This window comes from Olea europaea, unplaced genomic scaffold (genome assembly GCF_002742605.1).
Source record: "Olea europaea var. sylvestris unplaced genomic scaffold, O_europaea_v1 scaffold713, whole genome shotgun sequence".
Lineage (NCBI taxonomy): Eukaryota > Viridiplantae > Streptophyta > Magnoliopsida > Lamiales > Oleaceae > Olea > Olea europaea.
In genome coordinates, this window is record NW_019265529.1 from 418,841 (window position 1) to 434,702 (window position 15,862).

Genomic DNA, 15,862 nt, shown 5'->3' on the forward strand with positions numbered 1-15,862 from the left:
ACAGTCTAACATCATATCAGAGAAAGCAGAAGTGCCTCGATCACGGGTATTATGACCAGTACACTCACCATCATGTGTAATAACGTTAAAGTCTCCCCCAACTATCCAAGGGTCGTCCATATCGAGGGAAATGTGGTGAAGACCCACCCACAAGTCCCTCCTAGTAGCAGCAGCACATGAAGCATAGACTGGAGTAAAAAAGATGGGACGTGCTAATCTAGGATCCTCAACTTTAATGTGAAGGAACTGGGGGTGATCAACAATAACAGTAACAATAGTCCCCGAATTCCACAACATCCAGATCGTATTCGATTCATTCTGAGCTCCAGTATCAAAGCGCAGACAGTGTCGAATATATGCAAAGCTGTGTTGAAGAACAAAAGGCTCTAATATAACCAAAAAATAAACCTGATGAAGCTGTATAAGTTTCTTCAGGTGCCGACGAGTAGCTACACTAGCTACACCTCTCACATTCCAAATGATAGCACTCATAGAGAAGGAGAATGTGAGGAGGTATCATATGACTGACTCCGAGTGATCCTTCTGCTCAGATGTGGAGTATCAGTAGCCCATGGGTGTCTCTTCCGAACAACTGGGATAAATCCATCATTCTCCGTCCTCTCATCCAAACCCACCAAGTCATCAGAAGAAGATCTTTAAAAGGGTCCTTGTAGGTGAACCTCAATCTGAGATGAGCCCTTTGTATCTAAATGGGCTAACTGCAAAGATGGAATAGATGCCTCCACATTCTGATGACAAACAGAAGGAGAAGAAGTGGGAGTAGGTGCCTGAGCCCTACCCGGTGTCGGGCCTGGAATGTAAGAAGCTCCGCTGACTGTGTCTGACGGAGAATTCTATGTCTGTGGCCTCTTTAAGATCTCATCCAACATAGGATCATAAAACGGGAGGAGCAACTGAAGGAACAGATGGCTGGGTCTGAGCATGTGAGCTAGTGCCAGTAAGTAATGGGACTGATGTAATGACAGTGGACATAGAAAGTAGAATCTGAACTCCAAATGTGCTAGCATCGTTCTGTCTTTTATGATCTCTCTGAACTGGAATCCATCTCTTAGGAGGCTCAATAACGACCTCCTTTCCTTTACCCTTATCCTTGGCCATCTCTATAGTAGGCTTAGGAATAGGGTCAATAGCTGGAGCAGGTGGTGGTGTAGGGTGGCAATGCTCCTCAGTATGACCAAAATGTCTGCACCGAAAACAGTAATCAGGCTTCTTCTCATACACAACTGCTTGCCAATATCCTCCGCACTTTTCGCGCTGAATTCGAATCCTAACTGGAAGTGTATACTCCAAATTAATCTCAATGCATACCCGTGCCTCACTAGGTCATCGTAAATCTGAAGTGGCCTCATCAATACGTAATGGGAATCCAATGGCCTTAGCTAGGCAAACAAACTACTCTTTGCCCAAAAGTGAATAGGCAATAATGGAAATGAAACCCAAATAGGGACAATAGGAGTCTCATGCCTAGGATTAAAGCTGGGCATCCACTTAAAAATGCGCATGAGACAACCATCGATGTACCAAGAGGGCTTAAGAAATATGTGTGAGTAATAGGCCTCATGTGCCAAGTGTATTAGAATATGAGTTGTATCAATAAGTCCAATCATATAATCACCACAAAAACTAAATTTTCGAAAGCTATCACGTACCTTAGTCATGGAGGGCTTGTGATGTGAGAATTTGCCAACAAGAGTAAATTTCTACGGTTCAGAAAGAAAGTCATCTTCTTCCTCGATAAAGGCAACTGTCGGCTCTCCCATATGCATGAAAGGTTCCTTAGAGGTGAACCCGTGGTCATTGGAGTCCGGTGGGGCTTGCAAAACCTGTGCAAAAGACTTCTGCTGGTTGCGCTCAGCTTGAGAGACTACAGATTTACCGAAAAGTGCAACCGCATATGACTTCCTAGCTTGATTAATTACAGTAGGGACCTCCCTTGAAAAATCCAATGATGGAATCGAGTCCGTAACAAAATTCTCCAAATTTCGGTAAAGTCTCACCGGCGTGTGACTACCATGCGTCGGTCATTGACCGGCCGGATTCCGGCGGTGATTTTCCAACGGTGTCAGAAAATTATGATTTTTTACTGGGAGATGTAGAATTTCATATTGATCACCACGATATAAAGTGTTTTTTGAAAAGAGTTCTAGCTTGGTCGGAATCTATAATTTTTTGACACACTGGCTGGAACTTCCGGACGCCGGTGGTGGAGCGTCCGACGTCGGATTTGTGCCATTTTTCAGAAGAAGGTTCACCTTGACATGGGTAATCTGGTGGTTTGGTACGTGTCCTTGTTTGAGCTCTGTGGAATATTTAATTGAAAAATTAGATTTCAGCCCCTCGGGGTTCGATCTGTCAATTTCGGGCGATTCAGACGAAATCTCTACCACCCCTAGGGTTTTTGGCCCTTCTGGAATCATTGGTGATGGTCCTAGACCTCTAGGTTTTTTGGGTTTAAGGTTTAGGGTTCAAGGGTTCGGAGTTTAGGGTTTTTTTTAGTAAGGACATGCACACATCCTTAATGACTTTTTGGGGTCCACAAAGGAAGGTTGATGGGGGTTAAGGGTTCCCCAATCATAATTATTTCATAAAAATCAAGAGTACAGGGAAGGAGAGGGGCATAAACCTGATGATATGAATCAAGGTGCGTTAACAACCAAGACAACTCAAGCGTCAAGTCACGGGAAGGATCTTTTGATCGTCGAAGGTGGATCGATGACGCGATCGAGGATGAAGCAACTGAAAGAAGTGATGGGATTGCTCATCAAGCAAGTCAATGAAGACACAATGTTTGGGGCGCAAAATGGAGCAAGCTTCATGTTGGAGTCGAGGGCCAAAAGGACTTGGATCAACATGATAAAGACGGAAGAAAATGAAATCGAAGATTGTTCCATGCGACCGCATGGTTAAACAACTTATACGGTCGTATAGATGGCCTCAGGGATAATATTGGGGGCAGGGACTTGATCTATGTGACCGCATAGATTAACACTATGCGGCCGTATAGAACAAAAACATGAAAAAAAATTCGTTTTTTTTATTTTTTTTCGAATTTCCTAGTTTCGATAGAATTCTTTTAAAATCAAATTATTACCATAATTTGATGGGTTTTGGACTTTTTTACTCATTAGTATAAATAGGAGAATATTTTTCATTGTAAGGACTTTGGCTTGAATAATATTATAGAGAGAGAATTTGTTCTTTCAATTTCTTGTTCTTCTTGAACAATCTTGGAACTTATCAATATTCAATTTCTTGTGCCATTCTAAACAATCGGATTGTGGGTCCTTTTAATTGTAATCAAGGGGTTTTAGGTTCTTCGCTAATCTAGGGTTTCTTAGTTCAATTCTTGGGGTTCAAGATCTAAAACTGGGTTAGTATTGGCGATCTTGGGTTCCACATCAATCTCGTTGTGGGTTTCGTAGTTTCTATTGCTACGGGGTTCGCATCACCTGACCTCCAAAAAGCAACAGTGCAACAATTGAAAAATTAAAAATGAACAAAGTAAATGAGGAATTGCTACTTCCTTGTACAAGAAAAATGCAATAATGATAGCCTAAACTACAAACCTCTAAAGCTGGGCAATCCATGTCTGTCGATCTGCACCAATGCCCTAATCTGTCGAGGCAGGTCAAGTGGTCCATATTCTTGGTAATGCTGGTGATCCCAACCGTCTGAAGCAAAAGAATCTGCAACCTGGTTACCTTATCTATAGATGTGAGAGACTGTGTCTCTGTTAAAGCAAATGAAGTCGCAAATGAAGTCTCTGATCTATCTTAGAATACCCTGAATCGTCCATGGTCCTCCACCTTTGGTGATGCAGTGAATGGCCACCGTTGAATCTACCTCAATCTAAATAGCTGATACCCAAGTCCTCTGGCCAATAAAATCCCATCTAGTATGGCTCTGAGCTCAGCCTCAAAAATCAAACATGTGCCATACGATGTTGAAAATGCCCTGATGCAGTATCCTATGTGGTCCCCAATGGTGCCTCCACCAATCGCAATTCTGTCCTTGACGCATCCGTCAGTGTTGATCTTATAGGATCCTATTGGCGGAGTGCGCCAAACAACCATAATTGGTGGTGGTGGGATAGGATGGGTCATAGAAATGCCAAAAAGGGGTGCAAGTGTCACATCCCCTCGCTAATGTACAACTCGGAACAATCCTCCCATATGAAGAAAAGAGATCATGCGACAGACTCTCCAAATAATATGGCTGGCCACCATACGAACACCCCTATGTTTTGTGTCATTTTTCTCAGTCCATAGAAACCAAAATATCTGTAGAGGAATGATAGTACGAATGTGCCCACGACTAACATGATGCCCAGAATACTGCCATCTTTAGAACCTCTGTCGAAACCCCTCCCCTGAAGTCATAGATATCAAAAAGATGTTTCCAAAGTGCTGCCATACCTGGTCAAAGATTCTGCTACTTGTGAAAATATGATTGATGGTCTCAATCTCAGAACAACACTGACAACGAGAAGCCAATTGACATCCAATCCTCCTCTGAATAATCACATCCATAGGAATGAGATCCTGCCATAGTCTCCAATAGAAGAATGAAATAGTGGTCGGCAAAATAAGGCTCTATAGTAATCGATACGAATCTCGAGACTAGCAAATCGAATGGACTAGCTACCATGCTGATTTGGTGGTAAAGTTACCATCCGATGTAATCCTCCAAACAATTCGGTTCGAGGCATCTGCACATAAAGGTATAACTCCTATTTGTTCCGCCATTTGAGGAGGAAGAGTCTGTAATAATCGTCCAAAATCCCATCTAGTGTCATCAAAGAAATTCTGCACCATCATAGATGTGTGCTGTCTATGGGGGAATAGGGATGCCAACATGGTCTCGCCCATCCAACAATCATGCCAGAAGAAAATCTGGTCGGCTCCAAGATTCCAGGCAATGTGTGGATCTGTCTGTGGTCCAGCTAATTTCATCCTCTTCCAAGTAAGGGAAAACTGAACTGGGAACTGCTGCAAGTGAAGGGGGTGTTCCCATACAATACTAGCCCAGTAAAAACTGAGCCCAAAGTGACCTCTGAGATTGAAACAGCTACCAGAGCTTCATGGAGAAGGTGTCCACCACTTTCTGTAATCTCTTGAAGCCGAGGCCCCCCTCATCTGTAGGAAGGCAAATCTCCTTCCAAATCCTCCAATGTAGGTGTCGAACTTGATCCTTAGAATCCCATAGAAATCGGGCAAAAATGCTCACAAGCTTCTTTCGTACTGCCTTGGGCGGTTGCATAATCTGAAGAAGATGCAATGGTATGGAGGAGAGTACTGACCTCAGTAAGGTAATATGACCCCCAGGTGATAATAATTGTGAAGCCCAACCTGAGATCTTGCCCCAGACCTTCTAGATAAGGTCATCATAAAGAAAGCTCCTCTTAGTCCCCTTGAATAGTGAGACTCCCAAGTAAGTAAAAGGCTGATGCTGATGTCTAAACCCAGTTAAATTCTCCAATAGTCTGATCTGACTAGTGGATGCCCATCTGGATAGTATAAGACCACTCTTGTCTCTATTGACCAGCTGGCTAGAAACCCCTTTGTAGTGCTACAAACAGTCTAGGACCCTCCTGATAGACTGTTTCTGATGTTGGCAAAGATGATCATATCATCAGCAAATGAGAGATGGGAAATAAGAGTATTACCTCCGTGTTGATAGCACATACTGTGATACTCCTGAAACCTCTGAGTGAGCAGGCGTGAGAAGTAGTCTACCGCTATGATGAATAAGGATGGAGAGATAGGATCACCCTATTTGAGTCCTCATGAGGAAGTAAAGAAACCACATGGACAACCATTTAGAAGTACAGAGAAATGGCACCTCAAAATGCATCGTCTAATCCTGTCAATCCAGATCTAATCAAATCCAAAAGCCTCCAATACAGAATAAATGAAACCCCAGTCCATGCGATCATATGCTTTAGCCATGTCTAACTTCAGCATAGTGTTACGCCCTCGCACTCTATCATCCAAAGTGTAAAGAAGCTCCTGAGCCAGTAATACATTGTCTCCAATCAGACGACCTGGTATGAAACCACTCTGTGGATGAGAGATAATGTGCGGTAGCAGAGTACTTAACCGAGTGTTCAAAAGCTTTGTAATAATCTTATTGAACACCGTGCATAAGCTGATAGGTCTGAAGTCAGTCCATCTGCAAGCACCATCCTTTTTAGGGAGTAGGATAATCGAAGTAGCAGCAAAATCCCGTGGAAGATGACCCCCATCAAAGAAATCCAATACTGCCATGTAAACATTTTCTTAAATAATATCCCAACAATGCTGGAAAAATAGAGATGAGAAGCTATTTGGGCCAGCGACACTGTCAGCATCAGTACTAAAAATCGCCTCCTGTACCTCATACATCAAGGGGTGGTTTAGTGCCAAATTATCGTCCACCATCAAGAGCCTGGGAATGACATCAGAACGGATGTGATCGAAGGGTTGTGGAGGAGTAGATAAAACTCGCCCACAAATCCCTCCTGATAGTAGCATCGTATAATGCATAGACTGGAGTCAAATAGATAGGACGCGCTAGTTTGGGGTCCTCAACTCTAACGTGAAGAAACTGGGGATGATCAACAATAACAGTAACATTAGTCCCCGAATTCCAGAAAAACCAGATTTATTCAATTCATTCTGAGCTCCCATGTCGAAGCGCAGATAGCATCGTGTATATGTAAAATTGTGCTGTAGAACAAAAGGCTCCAGTGTAACCAGAAGATAAACCTAATCAAGATGTATAAGTTTCTTCATGCGTCGATGAGTAGCTACACTAGCTACACCTCTCACATTCCAAATGATGGCATTCATAGGAAAGGGAAATGTGAAGAGGTATCATGTCACTGACTCCGAGTGATCCTTCTGCTCAAATGTGGAGTATCAGTAGCCCGTGGGTATCTCTTCCGAACAACTGGGATAAATGCATCATCCTCTGTCCTCTCACCTAAACCCACCAAGTCATCAGAAGAAGATCTTTGAAAGGGTCCCTGCTGGCGAACCTTAATCTGAGATGAGCCCTCTGTATCTGAATGAGCTGACTGCAAAGGTGGAATAGATATCTCCATATTCTGATGACAAACGAGAGCAGGAGAATTGTGAATAGGCGCCTGAGCCCAACCCGGTGTCGGGCCTGGAATGTAAGAAGCTCTGCTGACTGTGTTCGTCGGAGAATTTTGTGTCTGTGGCCTCTTCAAGATCTCATCCAACATAGGATCATAAAACAGAGTAATAGGTGGAGTGATAACCTGAGCAAGAGCTGAAGGAGTGGTAGATGTAGCTGGATCTGCAGCATTGATAACTGGTAAGGCTGTAGCAGCGGGAGGAGCAACTGTAGGAACAGATGATTGGGTCTGAGCATGTGAGCTAGTTCCATAGGTAATGGGGCTGATGTGATGACAGTGGACACAGAAAGCGGAATCTGAACTCCAGATGTGCTAGCATCATGTTGTCTCTTCTGATCTCTCTGAACTGGAATCCATCTCTTAGGAGGCTCAATAACGACCTCCTTTCCTTTACCCTTATCCTTGGCCATCTCTATAGTAGGCTTAGGAATAGGGTCAACAATTGGAGCAGGTGGTGGTGCAGGGCGGGCAATGCTCCTCAGTATGACCAAAATGTCTGCACCGAAAATAGTAATCAAGCTTCTTCTCATACACAACTGTTTGCCAATATCCTCCGCACTTTTCACGCTGAATCCAAATTCTATTTGGAAGCTTATACTCCAAATTAACCTCAATGCATACCCGTGCTTCACTATTTCGTCGTAAATCTAAAGTGGCCTCATCAATATGTAGTGGGATTCCAATGGCCTTAGCTAGGGCAAACAAACTACTCTTTGCCCAAAAGTGAATGGGTAATAATGGGAATGAAACCCAAACAGGGACAATAGGAGTCTCATGCCTAGGATTAAAGCTGGGCGTCCACTTAAAAATGCGCATGAGACAACCATTGATGTACCAAGAGGGCTTAAGAAATAGGCGTGAGTAATCATCCTCATGTGCTAAGTGTATTAGAATATGAGTCGCATCAATAAGTCCAATCATATAATCACCTCAAAAACCAAATTTTTGAAAGCTATCACGTACCTTAATCATGGAGGGCTTGTGACATGAAAATTTTCCAACAAGAGTAAGTTTCTACGATTCAGAAAGAAAATCCTCTTCTTCCTCGGTAAAGGCAACTGCCGGCTCTCCCATATGCATGAAAGGTTCCTTAGAGGTGAACCTGTGGTCATTGGAGTCCGGTGGGGCTTGCAAAACCTGTGCAAAAGACTTCCATTGGCTGTGCTCAGCTTAAGAGACTACATATTTACTAGAAAGTGCAGCCACATACGACTTCCTAGCTTGATTAATTACTGTAAAGACCTCCCGTGGAAAATCCGATGATAGAACTGAGTCAGGCACAAAATCCCCCACAATCTGGTGAGGTGGAACTGGCGCGTGTTGACACACCCTGCCCCGTGTAATACCACTAGTCCAGACGTGGCATGCACCGATGATAGATACCAACTAAAAGTAAGGCCCCCCATCAAGGCTACTATAAATACAATATATCACTTTTTATACATCATTTTTCTCACAAAATTTCGGCATTATCTTCCCTGTAAATAGGACTAACCAACATGTGATCAATTTCACACAAATCCCAAACTATAGCACAGTACAATAAAGATAAGCCAAAATCTCCACTTTTACTAAGAAATACAATGAAATATACATATGGATACATAATACATAGTGAGCCCTATAACTATCTACAAGTGATGCAAAATCACATCTAGACATGAACATGCGTCCCAAAATACTGACTACATGTTCTATGAAATGAGTCATACTAACAAACTCTGTCGTGTGGCTCTGACTCCAAAATCAAGGCTCAACTCCAAAAGATGCCCAAATTCTCAATTGCTGCCTGATAAGGAAAAACGTGGAAAAATATATGAGTTAATAGTTCAGTGAGTGGAGAAGTTCAAAATAAATATACTTTTTCATTTATACATTTTAATTGAAAATCAAATTCATATCATTTGATAATTCACAAGCTACCACCATGTAATTATAGTCAAAAGGTGAAATATTCACATAAGGTCATAAAATATCATCTTAAAATCATGATATAACATCACTTGATAACTATGCTATAATCTCATCACATCAAACGTGCTGAAAATCCACCAAAAATGTACCCTCTGAATGAAATATATAATCTGCCCCTCGGGCTAAGAACTTTCGCCAAGAGCCTTTGGCTCCTCCGTGAACGAAAATCGGTCTCAAGACCTCTCATAATCAATTCTAGAACACGGCCAAGGCCCCTCTGTGAACTATATATACACGATCAAGACCAAAGTCAGGTCAAGACCCTCTGTGTAGAATAAAACATGGCCAATGCCCCTCTGTGAACTAGAAGAAGTATATAATCATGGGTACTTTTCTGACCGATCTCAATATTGCACGTCTCACATACTAAACAAATCTCAATATCACATGTCTTACATAGCAAGTCATAAATATGCCATAAATAATCTTTGATATTCCACATGTATCATAATAAAAGAGATTTTCATAATAACTATATAATTCGAACATATAATTGCACATATTTTGACAATATACTTAATTTATAAATATTTTAAAAATATTTATATTTTTCCATTCACAAAATTATATATGCCAAAATCAATTCGATTGGTATGCTGTCCCGATATCCGTATCGCCGTCTGAAATATAATATAATTTTTAAATCAACAATTAACTAATTTAAGTAATTTCAATGATTAAATAGACGATACTCAAACATAATTATTTCACGTTTAGGCGATTTCTAAAGTCTCTTTAAGTACTAAAATTAATTTTTCTTTCACTTTACTCAATTTCATAGTTTATTATATTTAACCCCTTCAATAAAATCAAATTTAATCTAACAATCTAACAACTATAAAATCAAACATAATCTTTCAATAAGTAACTTTTTCCTTACCTTTCAAAATTGAGGAATTCAAGCCTAATAGGATAGCGCACTTAATTTCTAACATGTTGGAGAATTTTTCCCCTTTTTTTTCCTTCTTTTTCTTTTTTTTTTCCCTCTTTTTCCTTTCTCTTTTTCTTCTCTGGTCCGTTTTCTGTTTTGGTGCGTGGTTTGTGTTTTATGTTATTACTTTGTTTTTGGTGGAATTGGATTGATATCAATCCAATTCCATCTCCTCATATACTATATTTTATTTTTTTGTTTAACTTTTTATTTTTTTTAAAACTTAATGTATTACATGTGTACCTCACGCGCTGGCCGATGAGCCACCAGATTCGGGTGGCGATTTTCAAAAGTTGTCAAAAAATTCTGATTTTTCACAAGTAGATGCAGAATTTCATTCTGATCATCACGGTATAAAGTGTTTTCTGAAAAGAGTTCTGGATTGGTCGAAATCTGCAATTTTTTGATAGACTGGGCGAAATTTTTGGAGGCCGTGGCGGAGCGTCCGGAGTTCGGTTTGAGCCATTTTTCAGAAGAAGGTTTGCCTTGACATGGGTAACCTCTTGGTGTGGCGTGTGTGCTTGTTTGAGCTCTGTGGAAGATTTAATCGAAAAATCAGTTTTCGGACCCTCGGGATTCGATCTGTCAATTTTGAGCATTTCGGACGAAATCTCTACCACCCCTAGGGTTTTCGGCCCTTCTGGAATCCTTGGTGATGGTCCCAGACCCTGATTCGATACGTAGGGTGGAGTTTTGGCAACATTGAGATTTGTGCCATCAGCATTTTCATATGAATCTAATTGTATTGCTTCCAAAACCATTGTGGCTTGAAGTGCTGGATGATTTTGGGTTGTTTGGGGTTGAAATACACCGGGTATAGGTGGTATATTGGGTGGTGAATTGAGATTCTTGAAAATTTGTGATTTGTCTCCCATTTTAGAGAGAAGGGAGAGCGTTTTGGGCTAGAAAGAGAAAGTGCAAAGGAGAGAATAGTTTAGGGTTTAGGGTATATATTTTTTTAAATACCACTAGTGTGGCTTATTTTGTAATATAAGAAATGAGAATACACATAAAGGAGGGAGACATAGACCTGACCTCCAGTAGGTGAAAAAATTACAAATGTCTCAAATTAAGTGCAAATGACATTAAACGAAATATGAGTAAAAAACTAGTGAATAATACTCAAGGGTATTCCCGAGGATAAATCTTTGGGTGATAGTACAATGACATCGATCGGGTCATGCGTCTAGTTTGAAATATTTCTGGGTCATAGTAGTCTGCGTAGTTTGGCTCACTAGTTGGAGAGGGTTCTTGCCTACGTGAAGGGGCCTGTCTAGGTGAAAACTGTTGTCCGGGAGATGGTGCACTGAAGGTCGGGCGAAAAGCAGGTGCATCTGATCTCATGGTGCGAGTTGTAGGTACGTCTGATCTTATGGTGCTATGTTCTGCAACATCTGTAGCACGGGAGAATGAGTCGCTGATTGTAGGTACGTCGTCCTTTGCATTTTGCATGTAGTCTTCAAGGCCCATGCCATCCATGTCTCTCTGTATGTGTTCTGTCACCTTATTTTATGTAGGAGCTATGATAGAAGGACTAGGTAAAGGTATGTATGTAGGAGTCTTACTTAATGAAGGTCCCTTACCAAAGAGTTTGAAAACCAAGTCCTCAATGGCAAATCTCATGGTAGATCCAACTTTCAATCCATGGTCCTTTTTAAAGTGATCAATCAACATACGCTTGACACCGTGTTGCTCTGAGCTGATCTCAGCCAACAATCCCTGTGCAAGAGTGGTATGAGGAACTGTCCCTGTGCCTAATTCCTATGCTGACTGAGAACCATCCGTACGTGTCTTCAGTGGTGGAGAATTGATCTGTGTCGGGTCAGGGGGTGCCTCAGTAGTAGCAGTGGGCATAGGAGCTATGGAAGTAATAATAGGAGAAATGGGCACCTCGATAGGAGCATTCGGAGTAGGCTCAGCAACTGAATGAATAAATAGAGGTACCTCTGGATCAACTGTGATAGGGATAGAAGTAGGAACTGTCGATGTAGATTCTGACTCTGTCACAATTGCGGTAGTAGCAGTAGGAAGCACAGAAGGCACTACTGAAACTGGAACCCACTGCTTCATTGGTTCCACAAAAGTCAGCTTGCCTTTACCCTTGTCAGTCTTAGTAATAGGAGATTGAATAGTGGGAGGCACAACAACTATCGGAGGAGGAGGAGGTGTACCCGAAATACATTGATCATATGAATGGCCCAAGTGTTTACAAGAGAAGCAAAAAATCGATCGCTTCTCATAAACAACTGTCTGCCAGAACCCTGTCGGGCAACTTATGCCCCAAATTCACCTTAATGTACACCCTTGTGTCACTAGGTCGTCTCAAGTCGGTGGTGGCCTCATCAATTCTCAAGGGCATTCCTATTGTCCTAGGTAAGACGAAAAGGAACCCATTCGCATGTAAATGTACTGAAAGTAGAGAGAATGACCTATACGGGAACTATTGAAGTCTCCTGCTCAGGTGTAAAGTCACATGACCACTTAAGGACTCTCATTGGACACCCATCAATGTACCATGAAGGTTTAAGAAAAAGTCTGCTGCAACCCTCCTCATGTGTAAGGTGTATAAGAATGTGTGTTGTGTCAATCAAACCCACCTCGAAACAACCATGGAACCCAAACTTAGAAAACATCTCACGTACCTTCTTCATGGTTGGCTTGCGATGTGGAAATTTTCCCACAAGTGTACACTTGTAAGGATCAGCAAGTGTAGCCTCCTCGGACTCAGTCAAAACCACTGCCAGCTCATCCATATGTATAAAGGGTTCTTTGGTAGCAAACATAGCAGTGAAGAGTCATCTATACCCTTTATAACCGATGTAAACGACTTTCGTGAACTCCGCTCAGCTTGAGATAGCCTTGGACGGCCAGAAACTGCAGTAGCATGGGTCTTTCGTCCCAGATTGAGCACTGTCTAGGCCTTATGTGGAAAACCGATGACAAAGATGGATTTAGATTAACTGGAAGAATATTCTGGACAACAGTTATCGGAGGGTCACCGGAACGCGGCTCAGTTTTCCGGCCAAAATCAACCGATGGTAGAAAATTATGATTTTTACCAGTCTTGATTGGAATTTCATGCTGATCGATGCGGTGAGGCGTGTTTCTAGAGACCAGGTCTGCACCAGTCGAAATTTGCAATTTCTCAACCTGCAGGCCGTTCACGTTTGGTGCAATTGCGGTAGCGTCCAACGTCGTATTGAGCTGATTGTTTTGTTGAAGGATCTCCATCTCATGGGAAATGTGAAAGTCTGGCGTGTGTAGCAATATAGTGTACGGATTGGGAGGAATCGAGAAAGGGTTTAGGGTTTTAGGGTTTAGGGTTTTGGATTTGGGGTTTGGGGTTTGGGATTTGGGTTTAGGGTTTGGGGTTTTAGGGTTTTGGGGTTAGGGTTTTGGGGTTTGGGGTTTAGGGTTTAGGGTTTAGGGTTTTTTTTGGTCAAATATCATCCAGATTGAATGGAATTCTGCAGGACAAAAGAGAACGATTGTTGCCATAATACTTTCTGAGAATATACATTCAGTTTTCATCTCGAAGGCATGTCAGGTAAACATGTCGAATAAATCCTACAACAAATCCGATAGCACCCAGAACAACAATAATTCTAATCCACAGATAGGATATAAATGCCTTTAGTACAAAAGCTTTCCATGAATAGAACCATAAAATGGAGAAACCATATCCCAGTACAGGGTTTAGGGGTTTAGGGTTTAGGGGTTAGGGTTTAGGGTTTAGGGGTTAGGGTTTAGGGTTTTAGGGGTTAGGGTTTAGGGTTTAGGGTTTTTTTTTTTTTTTTTTTTTTTGGTAAAGACATCCACACATCCTTAGTGACTTTTTAGGGTCCACCAAGGAAGGTCGATGGGGGTTAAGGGTTCCCCAACCATATTTATTTCATAAAAATCAAGAATACATGGAAGGAGGGGGGCATGAACCTGACCTCCAAAAAGCAGTGATGCAACAAATGAATATAATAAATGAAAGCAATAAATGAGGAAGTACTACTTCCCTATACAATAAAGAAAAGTCTAAATTACGAGCCTCTGAAAGGTTTAGGGTTTAGGGTTTAGGGTTTTTTTTTGGTCAAATATCATCCAGATTAAATGGAATTCTACAGGACAAAAGAGAACGATTGTTGCCATAATACTTTCTGAGAATATACATTCAGTTTTCATCTCGAAGGCATGTCAGGTAAACATGTCGAATAAATCCTACAACAAATCCGATAGCACCCAGAACAACAATAATTCTAATCCACAGATAGGATATAAATGCCTTTAGTACAAAAGCTTTCCATGAATAGAACCATAAAACGGAGAAACCATATCCCAGTACAGGGTTTAGGGGTTTAGGGGTTAGGGTTTAGGGTTTTAGGGGTTAGGGTTTAGGGTTTTTTTTTGTTTAGGGTTTTAGGGTTTAGGGTTAGGGGTTTTAGGGTTAGGGGTTTAGGGTTTAGGGTTTTTTTTTTTGGTAAAGACATCCACACATCCTTAGTGACTTTTTAGGGTCCACCAAGGAAGGTCGATGGGGGTTAAGGGTTCCCCAACCATATTTATTTCATAAAAATCAAGAATACACGAAAGGAGGGGGGCATGAACCTGACCTCCAAAGAGCAGTGATGCAACAAATGAATATAATAAATGAAAGCAATAAATGAGGAAGTACTACTTCCATATACAATAAAGAATAGCCTAAATTACGAACCTCTAAAACTGGGCAATCCATGTCTGTCGATCCGCACTATCGCCCTAATATGTCGAGGTAGTTCTAGTGGTTCATACTCTAGATAGCGCCGAGATTCCAGCCTTCTGTAGCAAGAGAATCAGCAACCTGGTTGCCTTCTCTGTAGATATGTGAAAAGTGTCCCTATCGAAGTAGATGAGGTCTCTGATCTGTCTAAGAATACCCTGAATCGACCATGGTCCTCCACCTTTGGTAATGCAGTGAATAGCCAATGTTGAATCTGCCTCGAGCCAGATAGCTAAAATCCCAAGTCCTCTGGCCAATAGAAGCCCATCTAGTATGGCTCTGAGTTCAGCCTCCAAAATGAAACATGGGCCATACGATGCTGAGAATGCCCTGATACAGTATCCTGCGTGGTCCCTAATGATGCCTCCACCACTTGCAAATCCATCTTTGACGCATCCATCAGTGTTGATCTTGTAGGATCCAACTGGTGGAGTGCGCCAAACAACCATAATAGGTGGTGATGGGAGAGGACGGGTCAAAGAAATGCCAAAGAAGGGCGCAAATGTTACATCTCCTCGCCAATGCTCAACTCGGAATAGTCCTCCCATATGAAGAAAGGAGATCATGCGGTAGACCCTCCAAATAATACGTCTGGCCACCATACGAATACCTCTATGCTTCGCATCATTCCTCTCAGTCCATAGAAACCAAAATATCAGTAGAGGAATGATAATACGAATGTGTCGACGGTAAACGTGCTGTCCAGAATACCGCCATCTCTGGAACCTCTGTCTGACCCCCTCCCCTGAAGTCATAGGTATCTGAAAGATGTCTCCAAAGTACTGCCATACCTGGTCGGAGATGCTGCTGCTCGTGAAAATATGATTGATGGTCTCAATTTCGGAACAACACTGACAACGAGAAGCCAACTGACATCCAATTCTCCTCTGAATAACAACATCTACTGGAACGAGATCCTGCCACAGTCTCCAGCAGAAGAATGAAATAGTGGTAGGCAAGATAGAGCTCCACAGCAGTCGATATGAGTCCTGAGGATGGTGAATCGAACGGACTAGTTGCCATGCTGATTTGGTGGTAAAGTCACCAT

General features: G+C 41.9%; 2 protein-coding genes across 2 annotated transcripts in view; both read right to left on the minus strand.

The window, feature by feature from the left end:
• Positions 1-488: 488 nt before the first annotated feature.
• Positions 489-1,370, minus strand: LOC111390768 (putative uncharacterized protein DDB_G0290521). Its single transcript, XM_023015877.1, has 4 exons — positions 1,330-1,370; positions 904-1,204; positions 721-854; positions 489-654 (listed from the first exon to the last, which is right to left on the minus strand). The coding sequence occupies exons 1-4, from the start codon at positions 1,368-1,370 to the stop codon at positions 489-491; spliced, it is 642 nt and encodes a 213-aa protein (XP_022871645.1).
• Positions 1,371-11,828: 10,458 nt separating this feature from the next.
• Positions 11,829-15,862, minus strand: part of LOC111390770 — a 13,956-nt gene continuing 9,922 nt past the window's right edge. The window contains exon 4 of the mRNA XM_023015878.1: positions 11,829-12,129. Within this exon, the coding sequence (XP_022871646.1) occupies positions 11,829-12,129 (301 nt within the window). The remainder of the gene's footprint in view (positions 12,130-15,862) is intronic.